This window comes from Paramormyrops kingsleyae, chromosome 3, assembly GCF_048594095.1.
Source record: "Paramormyrops kingsleyae isolate MSU_618 chromosome 3, PKINGS_0.4, whole genome shotgun sequence".
NCBI lineage: Eukaryota > Metazoa > Chordata > Actinopteri > Osteoglossiformes > Mormyridae > Paramormyrops > Paramormyrops kingsleyae.
Genome location: NC_132799.1, coordinates 40,138,971 through 40,165,591, shown reverse-complemented (window position 1 = coordinate 40,165,591; position 26,621 = coordinate 40,138,971). Strand labels below are relative to the sequence as shown.

The 26,621-nt window shown below is 43.3% G+C and overlaps 1 protein-coding gene across 2 annotated transcripts in view; it reads right to left on the bottom strand.

Annotated features, from left to right (window-relative positions):
- Window positions 1–2,458: 2,458 nt before the first annotated feature.
- The window catches only part of LOC111858601 (protein Wnt-7b), a 28,733-nt gene continuing 4,570 nt past the window's right edge, over window positions 2,459–26,621 (bottom strand). For both annotated transcript variants that reach the window (XM_023840512.2, XM_023840510.2), the window contains exons 2-4: window positions 20,918–21,144; window positions 10,458–10,729; window positions 2,459–5,160 (exon numbers count right to left, since the gene is read on the bottom strand). In XM_023840512.2, the coding sequence (XP_023696280.1) occupies window positions 4,681–5,160; window positions 10,458–10,729; window positions 20,918–21,144 (979 nt within the window). In that variant the 3' untranslated portion in view covers window positions 2,459–4,680. The remainder of the gene's footprint in view (window positions 5,161–10,457; window positions 10,730–20,917; window positions 21,145–26,621) is intronic.

Sequence of the window (26,621 nt, the reverse complement as noted above, 5' to 3'; positions counted from 1 at the left end):
CTCCTTTTCCTCGCCAGGGGGTTTGTGTACCTGTTCAGCCCCTCCTCCTTGAGCTAGAGGCCCAGCCTCCTGGCCAGTACAAGTCTCCCACCAGGAAAGGGACCATGAGTCTCCCAGCCACCCTGCCCAGGTGTCTCTGTCACCATGCCACCTTGTTTCCCCCCATTGATCTGTAAGCTCAGGCACGTCGCTCACAGGGTGAATGAGGCCAGCACTGCGAGCCTGCAGAGCACAGTCCACATGAAGTAATCACTCTGACACCTCCACAATGGCCGCCTTAGCACAGAGCTCACATGCCGCACGCTCCACTTCCCCGCCTCATATTCTCTAATGACAAAATGTTTGTTTAAAGCGGGTGGATTTGTGTCTCCCCATCCAGGGCTTACGTGGTTCCGGGCTCTGCCGGGTTTCAGACAGCTAACAAAACACATCGCACTCCTGCCCCGCCAACTGTCCCATGCGCTTTCCAGACATAAGAAAATCGCTGCGAGCTGCAAAGCAACATATCAGGAGCCGCCAGAGCCTGCTGGGCTCGCAGCTGAACTTCATTCTGAGTTTGAAATGTAGGTTCTTGCTGTGTTTGTAGTATATCGTTTAGCTCCATTGCAAACTTACATTAGTTACTGGTCTCTCATTGGCTCAGCCTGGCTGCACTTATGCCTGGTTGCCTCCTTGGCAGCTGTATGTTTGTGATGTAATATCCAGCTCGCTTAGGTGTCACTTTGAACAAAAGCAGCTGCTGAATAAATAAATGTAAATGTAATGAATTAAACTGATTAGACCACAGACGCCTGCCTTTGACACCGGTGGTCCCTTTGCTATTCCACGTTTCACAAGTTACTCTACTGTTTCATGCTGTTTTATTAACACTCCAAAGTAAACATGAAAAAATGAGTAAATGTACAATGCTGGCAGCAATTGCAAGTAAAACTAAACTTAGGGACAGGAATATGAGATTCACTTCTAGGGGTTTTAGGCCTGCTGTTAGGACTTCTGCAGGTTATTGGGGTCAAAAGAACCCGCAACACCCCAAAACTAGATTAACTTTAATAATCTACTCCCCCTCCAGATCTTTTTAAAGATCTGATGTTTTAATCGAAACCTGAATTTCAAGCATGTAATTTCTGGGGATGACCCGGGCCTTTACAGCATGTCAACTTCTGCAACTTGTGAGCTGAATGTTTGGTGGAAGCATCTTTGGCGGAGATCACAGCCGCAAATGTTTTTGAGTAAGTCTCTACCAGTGTTGTGCTCTGGATTGGTACATTATTCGCCCGTTCATTTTGGCAGGTTTACTCAAGCTTTCTCAAATTGCTTGTGGATCGCTTATGGACGGCAATTTTCAAGTTTTCCCACAGATGCTTAAGAGTTCAAGTTAGGACTTGAATAGGCAATGTAAGGATGTCTGCATGTTAACCGACCCCCATATAGTGTGGGCGGTACACTTTTGGCGGTACTGATCTTTTTCCTAGGGCATTTTACTGTGGAAAGGCCCAGACATGGCCTAGGCCAGACCATCCAGCATTGAAACTGTGAGATTTGTATGAAGTTTGAAGCAGCTGCAGCGGTTAATATTTGCGATGGGGAAAAAAACGTGCATCGTTGTTCTGTTACAGTCTCCAAAATGACAGACCGAAAGATCGAGTTTTATATACAGCAGCCAAACCGATAGAATTGGAAGAATCTTTGCTTTAAATGTGCTGCTGAGTTCAGCTCCTCACAAATTCTCCATCTCATGACCATAAGGTTCTGGCACATATAGAATGAACCTTTGAAAAACCTGCTAAATAGCGGGATCCATTTGCATTCACTGCTCAACCGACTTGTTTAGGCTCATATTCTATCAAATCAGGCCCAAATTGTCCTGGTTTCCAAGCTCATCATAACTAAACGACCCATCAGACCTGGCAACAGATATACCACAAATGATGGCAAACACATGTCGTGTACAAACTAGTGTTACAGTCAGCACTCCCTTTGTTTTAATTATTAATGACTTTATGAATTTATGTTTCTTTAGTGAAGCCAATGTCTGTATTAAGGGTGGTTGGAACTTTGGAACAAGACGCATTTTTTCCATGGATGTTGGGCCAAATTTTTAAAAAGACAATGGCAAACATATTACAGAAAGCATTCTAATGTTGAGGAGTAACTGGAGTTGAGGTCTTCACTGACACTGTTCCACACTGTCATACCCATGGAAATCTCTACTTCAACCAACGAGCACGTAAGCTTCACAGGACTGGCCAATCAGCAAATTTGTACTGGAGTTTAGTATGTACATGACCATTTTCATTTTATGTACAATCAATCCAGATCATGCATATTGGTCAGGGCATATAGATACCAGATGCAGTGTTACAACATAAAAAGAACAGTTTGAGTTTAGGTAGTTTGGTGACAGAAAAACCCTAATAAGAACAAATAAGTAAAATGATTTGTTTTAAACAGTTTAATTATAATAATGTTATTAAGCGAAATGGTCCTGTGCATTTGAAATACAATGTATCATATTTCAACCACATTTTCAGGATATCGTTAGCTGTGAGAATTGAAAAACTGATCTCCTTAAGTTGAGAATTTGATATAAAGAAAATATATTACTTTGATTTCAGGAAAACCATAGTCACATCTTTGTTATATATATTAAAATATCTTTTCCAGACACTGCTAAAAGCATAGAGGAATCTCAAAGCACATCAAAGAGGCTGTTTGCGTAACCGTCAAGTGCAGGATGGTGTGTTCAACCTGCCGGTGCTGTGCCCATGGACAGAACCATAAACAGAGAGTGGAAAATTTAAAAGCCGTGCCTCACTTGCCTCTGCAGATCAGTGTGGCAAGAGAATGCAAAACCAGGATTTATACATTTTCAAGCAATTAGTCTTTTAATAAAACAATAAATGTTTATATTTACAAAGTAATAAATTTCTATATTCTGAATTTTACTATAGACAGCTGGCTTGATTATGTCAATAAAGCAGTGGTTGTTATGAAAACTAAATAATGCAAAAAGTCCTAACTCAAAGTAAACAATTTACTAATATTACTAATATTATTTATAACTGAGCTATTATAATAATTCTCCAGAGTAAATCTCCTCTGGTTCGCTCTATGTACACTAAGTATAAAAGAAAAACGTATGAACTTTTTGAGTCAAATTTTCAGTTTCAGAGCAAATTTTTTAGAAAACCAACTGTTTTGTCAAACTACCAATAACAACAATATCAATAACATTTGTTTCAGAATATAAATGATTTAAAGTGCAAAAAGTATAGACAGACATATATACATCATTATAAATATTCTTAATATTACGATTGTATATGTTTCAGTACCACATATATAACTAACATTATACATATGTATATAAATTTTAATTAAGTTTCATTCATTAGCCGAAATTTGCCAAAATCCAGTGTCTTCTCAAACGAACCTCAGACAGATCTACTGTTTACAAAAAGCCACGACCCGGCTGGGCCCTTGGTTCCCTTTGGGGGTTTGGCTTGTGTCTATTGCCTGCTCCCGGGCAGGTGCCCCAGAGGCTGGGGAACACGAACCAGCAGGGTGGCAGAAGGTCACTAACAAGCATTTTTCGGGTGTGAGACCCTGAAGCAGCATGACGTTCGGTCGGTCGGTCACATTTATTTCAAACATTGCTCAGACTGATTGATTTCTTTTCAGCTGAGTGGTATTGGATTCTTTTTATAGTCAGTGCAGAACTGGACAGCGAACCCAGAGTCATCGTGTTCGCATTTAATGGTACAAGAGATGCAGGGCAGGAAAAATGTGAACCATCATCTTCTCTTATAATGAGACAGAAAGCAGAAAAGCGTTGCACCTCCCAGTCACCAGCTACAGCGAACTGAAACAAATGTGTCTGTATGAGAAATGCAATGCATTGTGGGTAGGTATCTGAATTCCACACATCAGTAGCAATGTTATTGTTCAGAAAAGAGCAGTGGGGACGGGGTGGTTTAAATGATATGCACCTTCAAATATAATCTCTAAAAAGTTTCTTTTTACACTTAGTACGAAATAAGACATTTCTACCCGTTAGTGCTTTGTTTAAAGATACTATAACATAAATAAACAAATTATTTTCAGTGTTCGAACAGTCCCAGTGTGACTGGATAGCTAACATACTCCACGTTTTTCCAGTTGGCATAAGGCTTACTGTAGAGATAAATCCCATTGAGGCTAATTCAGCGCATGAAGGGTGCTAAGTTAATGTAGCGTTCTTTGTTTTGACAGCTCATAAAAAAAGCAATGTCCATGGATTTTTAATAGTCAGGCCTGCTCTCCCTTGCAATTCCTTTAAGTTAATTAGACTAAAGGCTGACCATTACACTACAGGACTGTTAACTTTGTGTTCTATCAAAAAAGCAGGTGATGTGATGTTTCACAACATCCTTCGGAGTTAGTCACTCTGTGCCATTTTTACAAGCGTTCTGTAAAGGTGAGGAACTACAAATCCTAGAATGCACTGCACAGGTCCAGGGCACCATTTTTATCCTGTGAGTCAAGTTGGGCTTTTACCTATGGATGTTTTATCTATTGACACTTTAAAGCAAACCGAGATTCTTGTGTGCAAAACAACGCCATAGGGATTCCACATTGTAAATTCCATTTGTTTTCGTTCATCGCGTTCTTCGAGAAACACCGCCGACCCCGGCCTGGGCCCTACTTGCAGGTGAACACCTCCGTCCGCTCACTGCAGGTGTTGCACTTGACAAAGCAGCACCACTGGAACTTGCAGTTGCACTGCCACACCTTGGTGTACTGATGCGTGTTGTAGCCTCTTCCACAGCACATGAGGTCACAGCCATCTGTGTGTGGCGATGTGCGGTTGCACAGGCGCCCTTGCGTCCCCACGCTGCCCGTGGCGGCGTCCTCTTCGCAGTAGTTCGGTGAGCGCTCAATATAGACTAGGTCCGTCTCCATGGGCTTGCGGTAATCTGGGCTCTTCTTGACCTTCAGGAAGGTGGGCTGCCGCAGCCGGCTGGCCCGCACCACCTCTACGTGCACCGCCTCATTGTACTTCTCCTTCAGGATATAGCCAATCTCCCTGAACTTGGGCAGCGTTGTCCAGCAGGTCTTGGTGGTGCAGGATCCTGAAACTCCATGGCACTTACATTCCAGTTTCATGCGCTCCTCCAGAACCTGGGAGAGACACTTGGCATTAGAGAAGTACGCAGCCACTTTGACTGTCATCATTCTCAATCAGAACAATCTCTAACACAAGCTACTTCAACATCATCATCTCCAATCGTCAGTGCCATCATTATTTTCAATCTCATTGTTACTTGATGGTAATCACTGCTCTTTTCATCATAATTATCATGTTCTTTACTGTCATCCTCACCATCAACACCATTATTACTATCATCCACATCTTCATCCTCACCATACTCATTGTTATCATTGACATCTTTGTCACTACCATCATAACCATCATCATCAAGAGCAGCATGATTATTCAGTCACCGCCAAAGCCATCATCATCAACATCATCATCAACAACATTGTGTACCAATATCATCAATAGCATCATCATAGTCATTTTAACTGTAGAGATTATGATCAACATTATTATTGTGATACAAGATTTAATCTGTAAAAAAGGTTGAAGACTCATTACTTCTGAGGTCTCTCTAGTCTAATAACTGGTGCCAACAGAGAAACAGAGGTCAAATATCAACAAGCAGAGTAGGTTGGGTAACAGAGGAGAAAAGGTCAGGCATGATGGAGCAGAGAAGGTCAGGTGTCAAAGAAGTTGGGAAGGTGAAATATATGAGGAGGAGAAAAGGTCGTGAAGTGAAATTCTTTTCCATTTAGCTCAACAGTCCCATCAAAATGTCCATAATTAAGATGGCCGCTTGGCTGTGGAAGAGAAATGCAGAAGCCCTGGAAAGCCATCTCCTGGCAAGGGAAGAGGGGAAGACCTCAGAGTAAGTCCAGACGGGAAAGCACAAAGTTCATATGAGAGATGCCCAATTGCAGCCCGTTAAAGACACGGCAGCTTAAATCTCTGCACCTTTCAGGCGCACTTGCACTTAATCAGCATGTGAGCCAGCAAATAAAATGCTTCAGAGTGCAGCTTTGGCATGATTGTCCCCCTCCCTTGTACTGTTCTTACTATGGCTTTCAATTCAATGTGTCACTTCCCACTATAAAAAGGCAATGTGCAGTTTACTTATAGTAAGAATTCATAATTGGGGTTGGCGTCTCTCATAATGTTTCTTTTCAGACATACTCATACATTTTTATTGAATGTCTTAAAAGAAATTGCACATAGTATTCCTAAGTTAATCATGTTATTCTAAGGAACAATAAGCTTGCATTGTAGATCTCAATGCCTAAAACTTTGTTTTGTACGCAAACTATTATGTTGCTTAGTACATTTTACAAATGGGGCAACAACAGTAAAGATGTCGCCTTTGAGGTTGGTTCTCTAGGCGGGAGGTGGGGGAGGGGGCACTAATGTTAAGCATCTGCAACCCTGTGTTCATATATCCACTGCCGGCCTTCATGAAGCTTGACTATGTTGTTGTGCACACATACTCCTCACTGTTCTTTAGGTCAATAACCCCTGTGCTCTGTTTCTTCGAACTGTCCTAGCTTCCAAGCACTTCATAACTAAACAGCCCATCAGACCAGATTTGTTTTTACTGCGGCGTGGCACACGGGATGCGCTTTTGGATTTAAAGTTTTTGTAAACGGGTGGAAGAAGTTGGAAAAACCATGAATGCCATCTTTGTTCGCTTCGATTCGCACTGAGATAAACATGACGACAGTGGCCTTTCTTAATTGTGCACAAATGTTTTTCTGTGTTTATATACAATATAATTATAAGCCACAGTTTCTGGTCATCTATCTATCTATCTATCTATCTATCTATTTTTGTTCAATGTGCAATCTAGATATGATATAACCACGGAATGTTTCAGATTTGCTCCAACTCCAATAAAGAATCAACAGTAGGGGGAAATTAAGTAATTTTAATCGCTTACAGACCGTCTAATATATTATAGTTAGTAGGCATTTTTAAAATGCAGTTGCACATGAAATAAACCTAAATCCTGTTTAAAATATTTGAGATTCTAAAATGCTCCTTCTTGCCAGTAATATGTCAGACACATGGGGAAAACACCATTATTGGTGACATCCTGCTCTGTAATTCTCTGTACCTTCCAAAAGACCACATCAGTGCTGGGGAAAAACAAATATAAATCTCATTTCACTGTGTTCGTATACTGTTACACTCTACTTAAATATGGAGCACGTTTCTACTTGATGTGCCGCAGATACGCTGCTCATACGCACTCCAATGATGACCATTAACCGTTTACATCTGGATCGCAGTGTGCTTTGGATGCTGCGCCGACCATCGAAATATTGAAAGAGAAGCAGACCGATGGAGGGAGTGTACAGTTCAGGGTCTGTTTTAGAGATCAGTGCAATAATAAGGCTTTTGAAGATTGAGAACTAGTCGAAAAATCATGCAGGCTGTAGGTTTTAAAATACGTACGATTTCACGACAATTTTACTTAATTTTAGTTTGATGTTATTTTTCTTTTTTTTTAAATTTCTTTTAAAGTAAATTGAAATGCATTCATAATTTGTCCCAAACTGGTAGTCTATTTGTAAGAATACTGAAAACAAACTACATGAAGATGTAATGCAGCAGTTTTCAGTAGTGTGTAGTTGCGGGCTTAGATTCATCGCGATAGGGGAAAGTCACGCCTACGACTACTTCAGGACATCGGAGTCTGACATTTGTTATGGCATCGCCATTTATATGATGTAACCCTGGCACCACTTTTTCTTCTCATCTACACGCGAGTAGTGCGGAATAACCAGGCTGTTTCGTCTGTGCGAAATCCGAGGTTCAGGGGTCCACTGGCGTAAGGTAACACAGGGGCTACACGCGGGTTCTTAAAATAACGTTATTCGGAGTAATAAATGGATTTATCTAGACCCTCACATCTACAAGGAACAAAGTCATTGTCTTGGAGTGAAATACGGCTAATGGCAGGGATATGAGAGGGTAATCAGGGGGTGGGCAATGGCATCAGCTAGAAATCCTGCCTTGCGTGTCGTCGGAGAACTAGGGCGTCCCAGGAACTTACAGCACAGACCGCAATTATTGTTCCTTATGGAACCCCCCTGCTTTTTGTATAGTTGGAAGTGTTTATTTAACATTGTCCATCATAGTCTGTCTCCTGCTACCAATTAGTAAAAGACCAGAAATTCCTAGCTGCGATCGTTCACGTCAAACACACAGTGTACTTAGGAGGAGTTGCAAGAAATTGGATTCATGTGGATGTAATTGCTCATCTGGCACTAAAGTGAGTCTCCTTTTCTACTCATAAACCATCATTCCTGCGCAGGGCTCTGCAGCTCCGCGCTGATGGATATTTAGCGTCTCCAGTTCTGAAAAGCATTTTAGTCCGTTTAAATGTAGCCTGTTCTACTAAACAAATGATCGTGCCTACAAATGTTCGACAGGCTGGAACACAGAGAAGGACACTGCTGCAGAGAAGTGCACACTCAGATGTGTTACAATAAAAAAAAAATATATATAGTATATATATGTATATACGTGTGTGTGTGCGTACATATATATACATATATATATATATATATATATATATATATATATATATATATATATATATATATATATATATATATACACACACACACACACACACACACACACACTCCAACTCACCCAGGCTAGTACAGCTTTGTATTTAGTATGCTGATTTTCATACACATCTACATCCGTCTCAGTTATCATGCACATTAACTGACATGTTTGGAGGGATGGATCTTGCCCACCTATTATTGTCTGTTTCTGCTATGGGTGGCCTTTTTGTGCATTTTTCGTATTTCCTCGGGTGTTTATCAGGTGTTACAAACAGGAGAATTTTAAATATGATCTTATTGATAATTAACTGCTTTCTAATTAAAATTGTACTTTTTTATTGCATGCATCTGACTGCAGTGTCCCCATGTTAATAGTCCTGTGTGTCTGACTGTTGCCTCCTGTGTAATCTATGTGGCAGTTTATAGTCTATGTGTCCAACTGTTGCCTCCCTGTTTAAATAGTCTCTGTGGCTTATTGTTGTCTCTCTGCGCTTGACTGTAGTGTCCCTTTGTAAAAGTCTGTGTCTGACTGTTGCCTACTATGTAGTCTATGTGGAAGTTTGTAGTCTCTATGTATCACACTCTTGCCTCTTGTACAAATGGTCTGCATAGCTGTTTGTTGACTTTCTGTCCAGCTATTGTTTGTCTGTGTCGTCTGTACATGACTGTTATCTCCATGTGTAAATAGTCTGTATGGCTGATTATAGAAAGTTTGGCTAACTGTTGCCTCGCTCTGTAAATAGTTTCTTTGGCTGACTATTGCTTTTTGTATAAACTGTGTCCATTGTAAATAGTTTCTGTGGCAGACCATCATTTGTATGTTTTTAAATAGTCATTGTTGACCTGAAAACAGTTAATAGACGCACATAATTTCCATTTGGATTTTACAGGTATCAGCATTCGCAGCTAATAGTTTATATACTTACACTTTCTTAGTAAGCTAAATGACTTCACACCTGTGCCTACTGAAGACCCAAGTAACAGCCTCTGCCAGGTAAATAATCAAATCACTGGCTGTTACAAGATGGATAGGATGCAGTAAGTGGAAGGCTCACACTGCACAACTATGCTGGTAGGACAGCACTGTCTCTGCAGGAATGACAACTTGCAGCAGAATGACTTTACACTTCACAAGTGGCCTAGGGCTGTCTGAGGCATGGCAGGCTGCCACCTGGCAGGACCACGCCTCTCTCCAGTGCCTAACAGAAAACCCTGTGCATTCATTAGGCTCCATTAATCTCCATAATTAATATTCGCACCCAGGAGCAGCTCGTTCTGTAATGACCCATGTTGTTTTGTTGTTCAAAGATGACTAATGACACACAAACACAGCCAAAGGGACATGAGCCAGATGCCCTCACTAGCAGAAATGATGCTGGGTTGTAGGGGGGAGGGAGCATCTGTTGGCTAAAGCACAGCCAACACATGGAAGTGTAATGGATGCTTGTTGACAAGTGCGGCACCACGTTGCTGTGGTTCAATTGTTCCGGTTCTGTCCTGTCAGAAAGCGCGTATTCACCAGACAGATACACACACACAAGCACACCGGCGTGAGTGTGGCTGTACCAGGTGTTATTTGCACAGGAAGACAGCGACCTGTGGCGTGTCAGAGTCCTTTTAGCAGACAGATATCAAACAAGTGAGAAAAAAACAATGTGAAATATGCTGTGTTTATAAGGAAATAATTATTGGCAAGGAATAGCGAAAGCAGATGCAAGGGCATGCCGAGCGATTTATTTCCTGCAAATAATTGCCCTGGCGTTAAATGGTGTGGATCGATGCTTTTGTCTGGGGGGGGGGGTTACCTTCCTTCCCGCCTCGTTGTTATGGAGGTTCATCAGCCTCCGGGCGTTTTTTTTGATCTCGCGGGCGTCTACGAACCTTCGGGAGAAATCGATGCCGTACTTGACGTCCGCTGAGCAGCCTCCCCACTTCCAGCCCTTCTCCTGGTTGTAGTAGCCCTGCTTGTCGCGGTCGCAGCCGCAGTGGCTCAGGTTGCCCTGGCTGCAGGCCGCCGTGACCGCGTGGGCCACGCCTGCCGCCGTGATGGCATAAGTGAAGGCCGCCTCCCTGCTGCCTGCGGGCGGTAGGGAAGACATACAGTCACAAGGGGCTTCCTGTTTACCACAGGCAGGTATACCCAGGGCTGGAGTGGTACAGAGTTTCAGGAATGTCATGCCCCAAACCGGGGGAGGGGGGGCAGTGTAGGCAGTAAAATTGGGTGGCAGAGGTGGGGATCGTGGCTAACCAGGTATTCCCCAATCCTGTCGCTTAGCCAGTCCAGCACTGGGTATACCCATGCACACTTATGTGCCCAACTGCCACTGTAGCCTCTGGGGGCCACTCTGAGCCTCTGCCCCAACAGGTTCTCATGCAGAAAAGAGTACTGGCAGTAAATCACACAGATAGATAGGACAGGGGGAACACATAGCAGGGTTTGAACCTGGGACAATCACTGAGGTGCTATACCACCCCCTGCTGGATATATGATTTAGAAGTTCAGGAATTACTGAATTAATAAAGTATAAATAAAGTAGAAGTTTGTAACACCAAGTTCAAAGTTCAGCACACAACCTGAGATATTACTCCCTGAGTGAACTGATGTGTTCCACTTAATCAGTGAATCCCATTAACCATCATTAATTACACTACACTAAACATGCATTAACCATTTTGTTAATCACACAGCAGGGAGAGTAAACACGCTTAATCATCGTGAAGCTGGTTGGGGTTCTCAGATGTGTCTTTTTCGCTTTCCTCAGTACAGATTGCCTCAAATACAATTTGTTTTTGTCATTGACTGTAGATAACCTGTTCATCAGGGTGAAGCTGCTGGTGCCCCATTAGATCCAGCTTTTTTGAAAGCTACTTTGATCTGAAGCACTAAATACTCCATAATTTACAAGTATTAATTGCAGCTTGTGAGCCAGAAAAAATTCTTGCAGTAACAACCATCTTAGTGACCATGTCAAATGATCACATTAATCAGGTTGAGTTTTATTGTCATCTGTGTTCCCTGGAACATAATAAGATTCTTGCCACAGTTGCAGGGGTACAGAGCAGTATATGGAAAGAGAGGAGGGAGGGAGGAAGAGAGAGAGAGAGCAAGAGAGAGAAAGAAAGTCCCCCCCCCACCCTGGCATACTAATATTATATAAAACAGAAAAATAGTCCTGCTTTAATAAAAACAAGGTGTAAAATGAGGTCATGGTCAAAGTCAGAGTCACAAGCATAACCACAGTGGTAATCACTTAATAGTTTTAACCACTAGGTTAACTGATCTCATAATGTCAGTATTTTCTTCTACCAAACCCAACGTTAACCCGCTGAGACGTTAAACATCACTCCCGCCAGAGAATCACAGCATCGGGGAAGCATAATGATCTCCTCTGGAAGCCTGCCTGTGAATTCCTCCAGGACTGCAGAGGTTGGTGACACCAGGGAGATGGGGGCACTGGAGGAGGTGGGGAAGGAGGCACGTGTGAAACTATTCACAAGGAGTGAGGTCCAGCCTGCTATTCTGCTGTGTCTTTAGACCCCTTCAGCAAGAACCAGAGGATTCTCTGCACCCTACCCTTCTTGCCGGTGAACAGCTCAGGCACGCTGAGGGCAGCATATCAGAGGTGCTGTCCAAAGTGCTGAATTCCTCTAATAAGCACCTTCCTGGTGCGCCACTCTGCTCCGGAAAATTCGCGGGTCTGACTTTGAGCCAGTCTGGTGCTTAGTTCACATGCCCTGGGTGACCCCGAGCATCATTTAAGGGACCTTGTACGTTACGTTTCTGTGTCACCACCATACCTGTTGATGTCAGACACAGGGACAGTCCTGACAAAAAACCCCTTAAGGATGAAGTAAAGGCCACAGATATATAGTATGAAACCTATATCTCTGTTTCATTTACTGTGCCTGTTAATCTTGCTAATTGCTTTGCAATGTGGTATTCTCTATGGCTCACAGTCTGTAGGATAAATTTGTCCTACAAAGACTTAAGACATGACAAAATGGATATTTGTTTCATATAAGCTGAGAACAGGAGCCATTCGCTTTTCAGAGTCATCATCCATGCTCTTTTTATAATTTGTATGTGACTGTACGTTTTGTCTCAGAGCATGGCTGAGGTTTCAGTGGGGGCCTTTTATTTCACTCGAGACTGTGCCAACTCTCAGAAGTCAGAGGGGTATAATGGCTGTGTGTTTTGTCGCGCGGCAGGGAATAGCACAGCAGGACAACGACAGGATTTACTGAGGTCGGACCTGCATATCCTGCAGTTGTGCTCAGCACCAATCAAGACAAGGACCAGAAAAAAGCTGAATTTTAAAACTGCAGTGGCAAGCTCGGAGTCCTGAATGGCGGAACCTCACAACCGTTATAACAATTTGGAGTTTGAATGCATAATATTGGCTGTGTTCTTCTCCAAGGCACGGATACTGTGGTCAATTACAGTTGGAACTGGTATTCCGACATGGAGCCTGTCCCGGGCGTGACTGCTGTCGCTAATGTCTTCTCCACCCCCTTCCCGTGGACCAGCTAGTCACCGTGACAACCCCGAGCCCCACCCCTTAGGACAAAGAAGTTAGGGGGCAATTTCCAGGATGGCCACCCTCATTGAGTGGCATTTATATGGGCCTGATGTGTGTTTGGGGCGGGTGGTGTTAGGGGTGTGGAGGGCCAAAGGACAGTGAAAAAGTTTTCCATCACAGCTGGGGCCAGAATGCACCTCCCCTCCCACTGGAAAGAAAATTACTCAACAATCTGCAGGCTCCAACTTTATACTGGTGCCATGTGTCTAGCCCGCCGCAGGAGACTATGTGCTTCCACTGTTTGCCGTCAGTCATTATCCTATGGATGAAAAAAACACTCTCCCTTCCCCCATATAGTTTTTCCACATCCTTCCCCCCATGAGCTGCTTTTCTCATGCGGAGCACAGCTCCCTTGTGGAGTGGCGTGTGCACCGTCCGTTTGTCAGCAGCTACACATCCCCTCACTGCACCCACCCAAATTCCACCCAGGTGTTTCCTAACCATCATGATGAAAGATGGGCTTCCTGCCCCACCCTTTCTGAGGCTGGCTACAGGTTTGCAAGAGAAATGATAATGCCCCCCCCTCATCCTTTGGAAAGAAGGTTGCAGGTGCCACAGCAGGTAAATGCGATGTGTCTTTCTCTGGCCCTTGTCACATTTCTACTCTAGGAATTAACTCCACTAATGAGAACATTATTTTCAATGTGCTGCCCTGTCTGGGGGCACTATCTATTTTATACCCACTACAACCTACCTGGACCTGTCGATCTACACTGACCTACCTGTTCCTCTAGGCATGTCTGCTCTTGTATAATTGGTTCAGTCTACCTTCTCTGGGTCTACCAGTTCCTGTCTGTTTGCTCCAGTCCACCTACTCTGCCTACCTCCTTCTGTCTACTTGGTCCAGTCCACCTTCTCTGCCTACCATCTCCTGCCTACTTGGTCCAGTCCACCTTCCACAACCCTGCCTACTCCTGGCTACCTGGTGTGATGACACCTCCCATGCCATTACCTTGGCCTGCTGCTGCCACACTGGGAAGGAGGACACAGGGAACATCCCCACAAGCTCAGTCCAGGCCTCACAGGCACATGGGTACTAAGCACCACAGGGAGAATGCAAAAGAGACCCAGAGCTCTGACTGGATTCCAGAGGAACCACACTGGGATGGCCTCGAGTGCCGGCAACGGAAAACTGGACAGAGCTCTGAAGCCTTGGAAGGCCTGGAGAACAGGGGGAATATTAAACCAGATGGCTAATGGGCTTCAGTGGCAAGTGTCCGTGATGAGGTGGGATGTGGGGGCACCCTGGTGCCACATGGAAAGCAGGTACAACCCAGATGGCGGATGGGGTGGGGGTAATGCGTCACTTCAAACCACTTGCATGACGTTTCGGTGTCTGCTGTTTCCATCAAATAGGAGTCAAAAACGGCTTGTGTCCTTAAGAGGAAACAGCTTTGAGAATTCTGGAATGTCACCAGCACCACCACCAGATTCAGTCCCCCAATTTGGACTGAATGGACGCAGAATGTTAGACAAACAGACGCGAATGAGTGTGCCACACGTCTTCCATACAGGTGAGTGGTGTCGCGTGTGCTAGACAGAGACACAGATGAGTGTTCTGTGTGATATTTCATGTACCACATTATATCCATCCATCCATCCATTTTATTTACTTGCTCGGGGATCGGGGCGGGGGGGGGGGGGTTAGAGCCGATCCCAGAAGCTATGTGTGCAAGGTAGGGAATAACCCAAGATGTGTCAGAGCACACACCATTCACACACACACTCACACCTACGGACACCTAACTCCAAATCACCTAAGCATGCTTTTGGACTGTGGGGGGAAACCATACCATTATACACTGTTATTAAATATCACATAATATTTAGGATTTATATGTGTATTGGACCTCTATGATTCACAATAACTGTTCATGATCAAATATTTTATGAGACATCCTTAATGGTTTGTAGGGTGAAAGAAAAAAGTGACACCCACTGGTCAGCCTTATGCACTGCAGCCAAAATTACATTTACAGATTAAAAATTAATGACAGATATTAGATGGCAGTGGTGTTACATTGTCAAAAAGGGTGTGGGTGTGGTAGGGGTTGTGATTTTTTGTAAAACTTAGCAATGATCATCGGCAGATGAAAATGTCACAGAATTCACATCAATGCTGCAGCACTATTTGTCCTAAGGCTTCTCGGACATTGTCCCTTGGCAATACCCCCCCCCCCCCCCCATGAAGAGTCCACAGCCAACATCCACCTGGAGCCCTGAACCTGACTGGGAGGCAGCATTCAGGTCGACAGGCGCCTTCAGGCACTGTGTCAAACACCAAAAACACTGACTCATGGCATCAGATACTCACTCCATTGGCTTGCTAAGTCAGCACCCCCTCTGAAGATGCCGTCCTTGCTCATCTTGCTTTTGCTAGAATCTGTCCCTTCCTGCCAATTCTCTGCTGTACATTTTCACCTTAACAGTGATCAGGAACAGAGATGCTGGTGTTTAGGTATTGATTTTACTTGTTTGAGCCTCCTTATCACTCTCAGTGCTCGAACAGGTGAGCCCACTGCTCCATCAGACTGGGATGAACAAAGATGTCTTCCAGCCTGTCCCTCTGCCCTTTGCCGCTTACACTGATATGAGCCGCCCACAGAGCTTGTCCATGTTGGAGGGGGAGCCTTTATCTCATAAGCATCTGTAGCTCACTGAAACTTCCCCCCCCCCCAACACACAGACACACACACACAACTTCAAGAAACCGATACCCCAGCTGTGCTGTTACAGGGGCCCTTACAGTACAAACCGTGTCAGAACAGAAATCCTGTTTCTGGCCAAGTATCGTCTAGGTCCAGTGTACTGGGCAACCCCTTCCTTATTCTTTAAATCTGGTTCTGTAGTCACACCTGTGCCTGAGAAGATCCTTTTCGTACATGCACCCCCAGCACTGGGTCCCTGCCTCTCGGTCGCTCGCTCTGCTATCCTGCGTCTTAGGCGCCGCTCCCCTGCCGTTCGGTTGCTCTGTGCTCGCTCTGCTCCCCTGCCGCTCGGTTGCTCTGTGCTCGCTCTGCTCCCCTGCCGCTCTGTTGCTCTGTGCTTGCTCTGCTCCCCTGCCGCTCGGTTGCTCTGTGCTGGCTCTGCTCCCCTGCCGCTCGGTTGCTCTGTGCTCGCTCTGCTCCCCTGCCGCTCAGTTGCTCTGTGCTTGCCCCGCTCCCCTGCCGCTCGGTTGCTCTGTGCTCGCTCTGCTCCCCTGCCGCTCGGTTGCTCTGTGCTCGCTCTGCTCCCCTGTCGCTCGGTTGCTCTGTGCTCGCACTGCTCCCCTGCTGCTCAATCACTCAGCACTCGTTCCACTCACCTGCTGCTTGTTCGTTCAGTGCATGTTCGGTTACCCTGCTGCTCGGTAGCTTGACCCTTGATCTGCTCTCCTGCCAGCTCGGGCAAGTTTCATGCCACCCCGGGTGAGAGCCGCACCTGCCCAGCCCGTCTGGGGTCACCCTCCTGGCACTGACACCCGACTGATTTATGGGGCTGGCTCATCAGCTGGCCCAGATTCCGATATTAGGGTCACAATTACCCAGATTAAAAGACCATTTGGCTCACTACAGTGCAAATATCACAATAAGCATACATTTGTTTTAATAACTGAAAATATCCACAGACTGAGGAGAATCAGGAATACGTCTGTAGTAAAGTACTGAGAAGTGATTCTGATTTGCATTGCCCTCCGTCACTTCCAACACAAACCAAACGTCTCATGGTGACATCATAGGTGAAAAGTCCAGTTCTCTCTTCAAGGTGCAGTAATACATAGTCTGATGAATTTAACATTGTTTTTTGGGTGGAAATCCCCTTCAAGCTGTACAAGCTGTTGTAAAATTCATAAACGTGGGATCCCAGCGGGCTGTCATCCCGATCACGGTGTGTCTGCTATCCGGACTGTCCATGAGAGCTCGCGGACTCCCTAGCCCACACCCGGTCCGGGGCTCTGCGCTTCCTGGAACGGGCACTGAAGCTGGCGTTCACAGATCCAAAGACTGATGAATGATCTGCTGAATTCTCTCCCTCCAGGAACAAGAATCCAAAACTCCCACAGAAAAAACAACCAGCAGCAGCAGGCAAAAAAAATATATTTTCCTAGTTTTTATATTATTCTCTTATTATTCCCAGTTATTCCTGGGAAGAACCAGGATAATGACACTCATGATAACGAGAGATTCTGTGCAGTCCAGCATCCAAAACGGCCTTTTTCTTTGGGACACTGGCAGCAGGAACAGGTTAACAGAAACTGCTACTGACTGGTCTCAGATTTCATTAACATAAGTTAACACTGGGGGCATCGATACCAGTATGAAACTCTGGGTCACTACACACATGGCGGCGAAGTTTAGTCACAGAACCTGGATCCGGGCTTGTGGAAGCGCTGACAGGACCACATGAATCAATGCTGGTTCTGATCAATATTTATTCTGTGGATTTGGTATAAATGTGTCATAACCAAAATACTAAGAATAGATAAGGAAATCCTTAATGACAGAGTAAATACGTCAAGATTAAAATAAACAGCAGCAATAATGTGTAAACAAGGTAAAATGAATAGATAAAGGGGGTGATTGCACTGCGTGCCGGCATTCGCGTATCACATAGAAAGGAATGTCTCTGAAACAGCAAGAGCTGTAATTTATCTGCACAGCTACAGCGCGTTCTCTGCCTTTCTGCTGTTTTAACTTTAGAGCGGAAAGCCAAATGCTAGCCCGAGCTCTGGCACGCAGCAGAAACCTCTTTTGTAAAACCTAATTTTTTCCACTAACATACAGAACCAAACCAAGATGGCCCACATAGGACTCAATTAAACTACTGTGAAGGCCTTGTCTGAAAAGGCCATCATACTTGGCATGTTGTGTTTAAACTTATACAAAAAATATATGAATATCTATAATGCCATAATAGTGCCTAAAGTCATATTATATGATGTTGACTTTGAAAAGGGAGCACCCCCCATTTCTTTCCTGTGGGATACCCTTTTCCTGACCTTTGATGGAGTTGTTTGTAGGTATACTCAGCACCTAAAACGTGTGCTTCCATCAGAGGCTTTTCCACCTTTGCCCCTCCCCCAAAACGGGCTTCCTGATCTTCACCCTTTTCATCTGATATTTGTTTTTGTGGGCACGGATCCACCCTCCCCCCCGTGCTAGGTCCACGTGGGGGCCAGCCCAATTGAGGGAGTACAAGGCCCTGCAGTATGTCAGCACTGCTCATGATGGATGAACATGCGCGGTGGGGGGAATAGGTGGACTCAGTGAGAGTGAACTGACCTCCTATCATTACGGCACCCCAGGCTGTCAGTTCAGACTGCCTGCCACCTTTCAGGCCTGTCTACTGCTGCCGAGCCAGCACTGAGTCATTTGGGCCATGTACGGCAGGTCGCCTGCATCTTCACTGGGGGGTGGCGCAATCTGCCTCCCAACCCTACTGCAAATGGACGGGACACCTTTGCTTTCCTGTTGCACGGCCCTGATCAAGAAGTCTGAGAATGATTAATTACCACAAAATTAATTACCTGAAAAATAACATCTGAACAAGCAACAGAGAGATTATTCCATGGAATGCATTAATCCCAGATAAAACAATACACGTAATAAATCACAAATTCATGTCGCTGGAGTAATAAAATGATAATGAAGCCTGGGTGGTAAGACCTCTTCCATAAGTATCTCTTTATTAGTCTGTGGTGTCTGTCTTTCGAGGGCACACAGGTCAATATCTGGCTGCAGCTCTTTTGTGAAGGTTGACTCCTTTAAGAGTCATACTGGCAACCCTTCAGTCTCCTGTGGTGCACCAATGAAGGACATGACCACAGTAACTGATCCTTGATTCAGTCAAACCTATGACATCCTTGTTTCCGTCACTGCTGGGTTTGAGAAGTGTCCAGATAGGGACTTGCCAATAGTGCCCCCCTTTTTTAAAAAAATATTAATATTTACAGAAATAAATATCAAATTTCTGGCATCTAACTAACAAAATCTTTTCCTTGAACCAAGATTTCTTTGGTTCTGTAACATTCAATAAGCCGGCTATTAAATTGCGCCTTTTTGGACAAGAGTTGTACTTTTGCAGAGGGCATCCAAACTGAAGAACCCTATGTGAGCAGTGAGCAATGGAGAGAGATATGCCCACTCTGATTTTTAGCCACTGTGCCTAAAGGTGTCACCTCACCTTGAGGGTGCACCGCATTGCTGAAAGCCAGTCGGTGTCTTCGAAATGGAAGCTGGAGACTCCTGCTCTATCCTCATAAGAACATGCCTGTGCCCTTCCGTGACCAAGAATCCTTTTTGAATTTACCTAACATTTATGCAATGTAGTTGCTTATATTTTGACTCCACTGTATTGCACAATATCCAAACCAAAAAATATTTAACTGTACCGTACAAGTCATTCAGTTATAAATCATAATCATAAACATTTAGTAGTTTTTCTAATTGTACTCCACTCTTAACAATCAATCAAAGAGTCATATAATCACTATAATAATAATAATAATATTTAAACACATTATTTGGTTTTGGTACAGTTTTAAAGTACATAAAGTCTATTACAAATATAACAGCAAACTTCTTCAGTAATTTCAAACCAGGAGCTCCTCAGGCTACTGGGGTGTTTAAAGTAGAAGAAAAACCCAAAATATATTACCACCACAACCTTCTGGTTTGTTGCTGTAGTTAGCTGTCCTCTTTATGTAATAACTCCACTATCAATGTTATATATCTTTGTCTATGTAGTTCGTTCAATAGATGCTGCAGGTTCAAGTGATGGCAGATACACCTACAGTATAGGTGACCTTCTGTTGTACCTTGAAGCACTCATGAACACCCCAAACACAGATGTACAAATTATCCAAGCAGTAAAGTGATCTGGTTTGGATGAAAAGGCTTTAACAATGTCCACCCGCTAAGTTATTATGTGTTCTGAAAAGCAGTTCATACCCCCAACATATATCTGTTGGGCTCCATTATGGGTTTGGTAGACCAAGGCTAGAAGAGCTTTCAAATCATCAGCTGACTGAGACCAACTCAAACCGCTCTGGCTTTCCTCAGCTCCCAACCTCAGGGGCCATTCATTGCCATCAGCTTCCCTGAATTGCCACTCTATAGCTTTTACTAAAGACAAGCTGTGACAGACTTACATCAGTCAGTGTGGCAATAAACCAGCCTCTGGTGATGGACAGCACTCATGCTGGGAGGGAGGGAGAAAGATAGAGAGACAGAGAGAGAGAGAGAGAGAGAGAGAGAGAGCAGGGAGGACACCCCAAGAATTCATTACCAAAACACCCCTGTTGTGACATGTAGAAATGCCTTTAAAGTAATTGAATCATACATCCAGCCAGTCCTAAAAAGCATTGATTGTTTGCAGAGTTATTGGATTAAATGTGCATTAAAGACACTCAAGTTTAGAAGCAACAAAGCAATTCCATGAAAAAAACTGTTTCTGTAAGTCTGCTTTAAATCTCTTTTTCCCCAAAGGAAGATTGGAGGAGACTGGGATTTTAAAGGACACTGACGGAGCACAGGAGCAACAGCCCAGGGCAGACAAGGTCATGAGACTTGTGAGCTAGTGCCTGTCTCATCACCCAACTGCATGGGTCATTCCAAGCAACCGTAGACTTGCAGCTCTAACTCCTGCCAGCATGCAGGATCCCTAACTGCATAGTGCACTACACCAGGGCAGACTGGCTGACTCACCCACTCGGAGCTCCTGCCCAAAGACGGTCTTCTCCCCCAGGGCCGAACAGTTCCAGCGTCCATAGCGGAACTGGTACTGGCACTCGTTGATACCCAACTGCGCACCCTCACCGATGACAATGATGGCATCCGGGCGGCTCTGGCAGATTGCCCGTTGCCGAGGGGCCAGGCCAGGGATCTTGTTGCAGATGATATTGGCGCCCAGGGCCACCACCGAGGACAGGGCCCTGGGGAGAGAAAAGGAAGAATGGGCACTGAGGATTACCATGAGTATAGATAGTGTTCTGGGGAGGAGAATGTGCATTCAGGATTGGGACTAGTGTGGATAGCATCCACAGAGATAAATGGACACTCAGGATTGGAACAAGTGTGGATAGGGTCCTAGGATGAAGAATTGGCACTCAGGATAACAATGAGTGTGGATAGGGTACTGGGAAGGAAAATAGACAGTCTGGATTAGAACGAGTGTGGATTGGTTCCTGAAAAGGAGAATGGACATTCAGGATCGAGACTAGTATTGAGGGGTCCTGGGGAATACAATGGGCACTCAGAATTGGAATGAGAGTGATAGGGTACTGGAAGGGCACTCAACATTAGCACCAATGTGGGCAGGGCTTCCAAATTGTACTACTTGTGCCACAGGTCACCACCACTATAAACAAAAGTCGCAAGTCCCACTTTCAGAGTGTCCAAACACAATGTCCCAATAGACTAACTAACAGACTAAATGGAATCATTTTGTATTAACTTCGTGCTTTAGAGATAAATCATAAGTATCACAAAATGTATCAGTGTACAACATGACAGCAAAGGCAAGTATCACTTCAATTTCCAGAAATCCTGATTCGTTTGGAAAAAAGAAAAAGAAAAAAAGTTACTAACTTGTAATGAAACTGCTAACTATCGATATATATCTATCTCTGAAAGTCTTTCGAAATTGAATATCCAGCCCCAGGGGAGTTTCTAGCTATTTTAAAGTTCAGGGGCTAAGTCAAGTTTACCTGGGGCTTGACGTGAAAAAAGACTGGCATCGGAGCTAGGCTCAAAATACTCGGGGATATAACCCCGAGTGATCGGACCTAACAACGCCCATGTCCAGCCCTATAATAGAACAATCTCGAAAAACACGAGGTGTGTTAAAACGGGTGCTCGGAAAAAAAGAAAACATTACTTATCTGCATACGGACGCTACATCTCCTTGGCGGTTTGGCATCGTCACGCTGAATCGAAGGTTTTATGCCAAGACTTAGGTAACATTGCCGGGATTGTTTCCAGCAAAGCCGCGCAAGTCGAGGGCGGTTTTTTAAAAGAAATTCGTATGCGTGCGTCTCACATTCAGACGCGGTTCGTTTCTCTGCCGAAACAAACGCCCGAAAGCAAAAATGTTACCCCGTATAATTTGAAATGTATGTGTTTATAGCTCACGTGCGGCGTAATAAACACCCCATAAATACATCGGTGCTGTTTTAGACTTCCATGCACCTTCCTTCTCTGCGAGAGCTTTTCAGAATGCTTCCTCCTTCTTTATTCTCAGTCTCCTAAAGATCTCACCGCCACTTCCCAAAACACCACCCATTCACAAGACCACGAACATGGGCAAAACCTGATACTGACAGAGAACTTTGGATGATGGTGACATGCAGAGCGGAGCCGCTTCTCTTGGGTTTGATGATCCTGGTGCACAAGATCAGTGTATTACTGCTATTGAACCGGACATTAGTCATTGTGGACATGTGAGTCATTGTGGACAGCAGGGTCCAAAGACCAACTAGAGTCAGGGTGTGTATGTGTCTGGGGGGGGGGGGGATTTGTGTTGATACAGGTGCCATCTCAGAGGAACAGAGACGTAGGAATCACACGAACGTCACAGCAAGATAGATATCTGAAGAATACTAAGGCGCTAAATAGAACTGTATGCTCGCCCCTCCTCTCAATGTCAACCCACCACACCCCATCCTAAAGATCATGATGAGAAAACCACCTCCCCACCCAAAGAAAAAAAGGACAAAATGTTAGCTGCAAATCGGGAGAGAACAAGGGGTGATATAATTAACTGTTTGCACCCTGGCACAAGAAAATAAGCTCAGGAATGTAACACCTAAAGTCAGTGCATTTGACATGTGTTTATCAAACTGTATAATTACTGAGTCTTTTCAAACATTATTATGTTGCAATCGTGTTTAGATGTTTTCATCCAGAAAAACACTTACAGTTTAGCTCTGCCAATTTGTTCAAATAATTTAGATAAATTCTTCCACTCAAAGGTATAACATCAGCTTCGCTCTTGGGAATTCAATATGCATCTTTGTAGCTACTGATCTAAATTTCTGTTTGTGTGTGTTTGTGCCCGTGTCTATGCGGTTTTGGGTGGACTGAATGGAATAATAGAACGAGACCTACCAAGCACTGGCAAAACGATGGGGGTTTTAGCAAATGCTAAAAAGCCTGCTTTCCATTCCAAACATTACGACATTAGCGCACCTCCACCTCATATGAATTACTAATCTCTGTCAGCCGGCATGCATGTTATTGGGTTTCATGATGTGCGCGCCCTAGTTTGGAGGGTGCTACAGTATACTATACATAGAGCAGGGTTCACCTCTGTGCTCATCTTCAATGCTTCTGAATCTACTTAATTAACTTTTAATTATGTACAATGACTGTAAAAGTACCTAAAGATGTTCCATAGTTTACCTGTTAGGACAATGTACCATATTTTCAAATGCTTTTAAAGCTTTCAGGGTATTAAATAATGTACAAAATAGAGGAACGTAATTATTTCAGTGGCGAAAATACAACACAGAGGCATCTAGAGTCAGTTGGCTCAAATTAGAAAATAGCTTCTCACAAAAAATTAATAAAATATAATCCTAGTTATAATTCAGAGGAACATAAAAACACATTAGTCATCTGAAATGTTGGCTGATTTATGTAATATGAATTACACACTGCACAGTCATTTAAAAATATTTCCTTTAAAGATAACGCCGTTTTATAGAGCTGAAGGGTGTTTTATTTTGTCAGATATTTCTGTTTGTCAGTTTTAATGTTTTTAATTATTATTATTATTTTTTATTTCCCCTCTGTATCGGCTCATTGACCATACCGTCGTTGTAAAACAAAATTAAGTTCTGTGCGTGGATAAAATACGGTTAATAACAAAAGCTCACACATCAAATTTTACTTACATTAAGATATTTCCATGTTAAAATATCGTTAGATATCATTAAACTACGTAGGCCTAAAACATAGGTACCGGAACTTGTCTGTTAGGTCAAAGCCATAGGCCTGCTACCAAAATCGTTTCAGATCAGAAGTATGACAGGAATCTGGCACAGATGTCTATTTTCATAGGCATATAGAAAGGAAATGGATTTATTATGATTACAAAGTTTGGTCAATTTTACACAATTACTGCTAAATAATTATAAGCTTTCATACCTATTACGCCTTTCAAAAACCAAGACCTTCGGGACTTTTTAAGTCTTAAAAGGAAAGCTGAGCTGTTAAATAACGAAACTGGCCTGTTAGTAAAACACCTTTTATTACTGCGGTACTTCTTTATTACGGTATGTCTGGGGGATATCCAGGGCAGTGCGGGTGAAAATTTCTGAAACTGACACTGACACTTAACAGGGTATCGGGGTTTCAAATCCCCCTTTCTGACAATATGCAAGACGGGTTCAATAGGATTTAGTTCCTTGACTCGATTTTTGGTTTTGAACTCTTGGTTTTGATTCTCTAGGTTTTTTTTTTGTCTTTGTTTCCGTATTTAACATTTTGAAATCGGTGAAGGCCGAATCCTGCATTGGAGATATAAAATAAAGATGTGATAACTCACTGACCACTGTTTACTCCTAAGAACTTTCAGCTAAAAAGTAATACGCCGCCAAGCTACATTACACCAACTGACATTTTTATAGGCGTTTGGGTTCCCAGGGGACACCTGCAAACAATTTAATTAATTTGCAAAACAACAATCAGGGTTGCCAGTTGGTGCATTTTCTTAATTCTTTAACTGAAAATTCTTAATTCTTTTGGTGCAGAAATTAAATTATTGCTATATATGGGGGTTTATTACTGTACTTAACGCTCTGTGAAATTACCAGATCAGCTCTATCAGATCAGCTCTGTCCATAACAGGGGTCCCTTAAGCCAGTAAGCTTGATTTTAAATGTTATAATGACAGCGCTTGGGTACCGTTCGGGGTTTTGCGCACTCATCCCCGGCGCTCACTCGCGTTCTTTGCGAGCAGAAACTTGATAAAGTATTACTAGCATATATAACTGCTGAATCCGTATTTACAATTGTAGTATTTTCCCTTTCTCTTCAATAGACATTAGTCATTTATTAATTCAGAGTTTTATTATTATGGTATCCATGGGCGAACGTTCAATTGCCGTCTTTTATACTCTAACCCCTGTCACTTACCCTATTTTAATTTCTCCTATAGTGGTCCATAAGCGGCCAATTTAACCATGGGCGTCCGGGGGTAGCACATTCACTGAGGAGTATTCATTCCCTCCTTTGCTCCCGTGGAGCGTACGATCTTCATATCCACATACAAACTGGACACTTCTTACGGCGACCACATTAAAAATTAAAATACTGATACAACTACTGAAAGCATCTGCCTACAGAATAAACCTCAACAGTATGGCCATTAAACTGCACAAATAAATAGACTAAATTACACCCACGCAAACCGACTATTTAATCTGCTTTGTTTGCCTTTTTTCACAAATTAACCCTCCATATACATATCTCTGAAAAGCAATCCCAATTCTATACTTATCCAATTAAAGCAAGTTTATTTGTATAGCACATTTCATACCATTAGACAAATTAAAGTGCTTTACATAAAAAGTACAAAATACAATAAAAGGAAGACATACATGAGAAATTATGTTTTATGACGAATTAGAGAAACGGCAAAAACTAAAAGTCTGTGTTAACTTAAATTAATAGCCAGATCAACCGTCACATCCCGAGTTATAAATTAAACAGAATCGCATCGACTTTCTCAATTAGCCTATAGCTCACAGTACAGAAAGAATTTATGTTAGGCCTACGTCTATAGCGTGAAATACCAAACAATTCAACGTTCCTTTGGGTTTTCACTTAAGTGAAATTAAAATTGTACGTTTTGCATATCCGATCGGTGGTCTTTGTGGTTTCGAGTTTCAAGGTAAATATCCGTACATTTAAATGTAGCAAACCTAAAATTATGCCTTCTGTGTTATCCCAAGGAAGTATTAAAATAATTTACCATATTCTCACAGAATAAAAAAGTGAGATCAAATGAGCTGCATGAGATCAAATCGTATGAGCAGCATTTAACAGAATAATGTACACACAAAAGATTGCAATAGTTTGCCCTGGAAATGTTTGGTCATTTATTCAAATTTGTCATTTTCTGCAGGATAATCTGGGTCTGTTTGAACTGATGAGTGGGATGATAACCGAGATTGTACATGATTGTTTCAGAGCTGGTCAAGGCTACAACACATGTGCTCCACAGTAGCTGACATAATTAAGACTAGTTTTTCTTTCGATTAAACATGAACCGTGTTTGTTCCCAAACAAGGTAGGTTCGCTCTAACAAATACTGGCATTAGAATTACATTTATCCTGCCACTAAAACAAACCATTTCCTGCGCGGGTTTTGACCAGGAACCCACAAGAGACGCAAAACGGGTATACA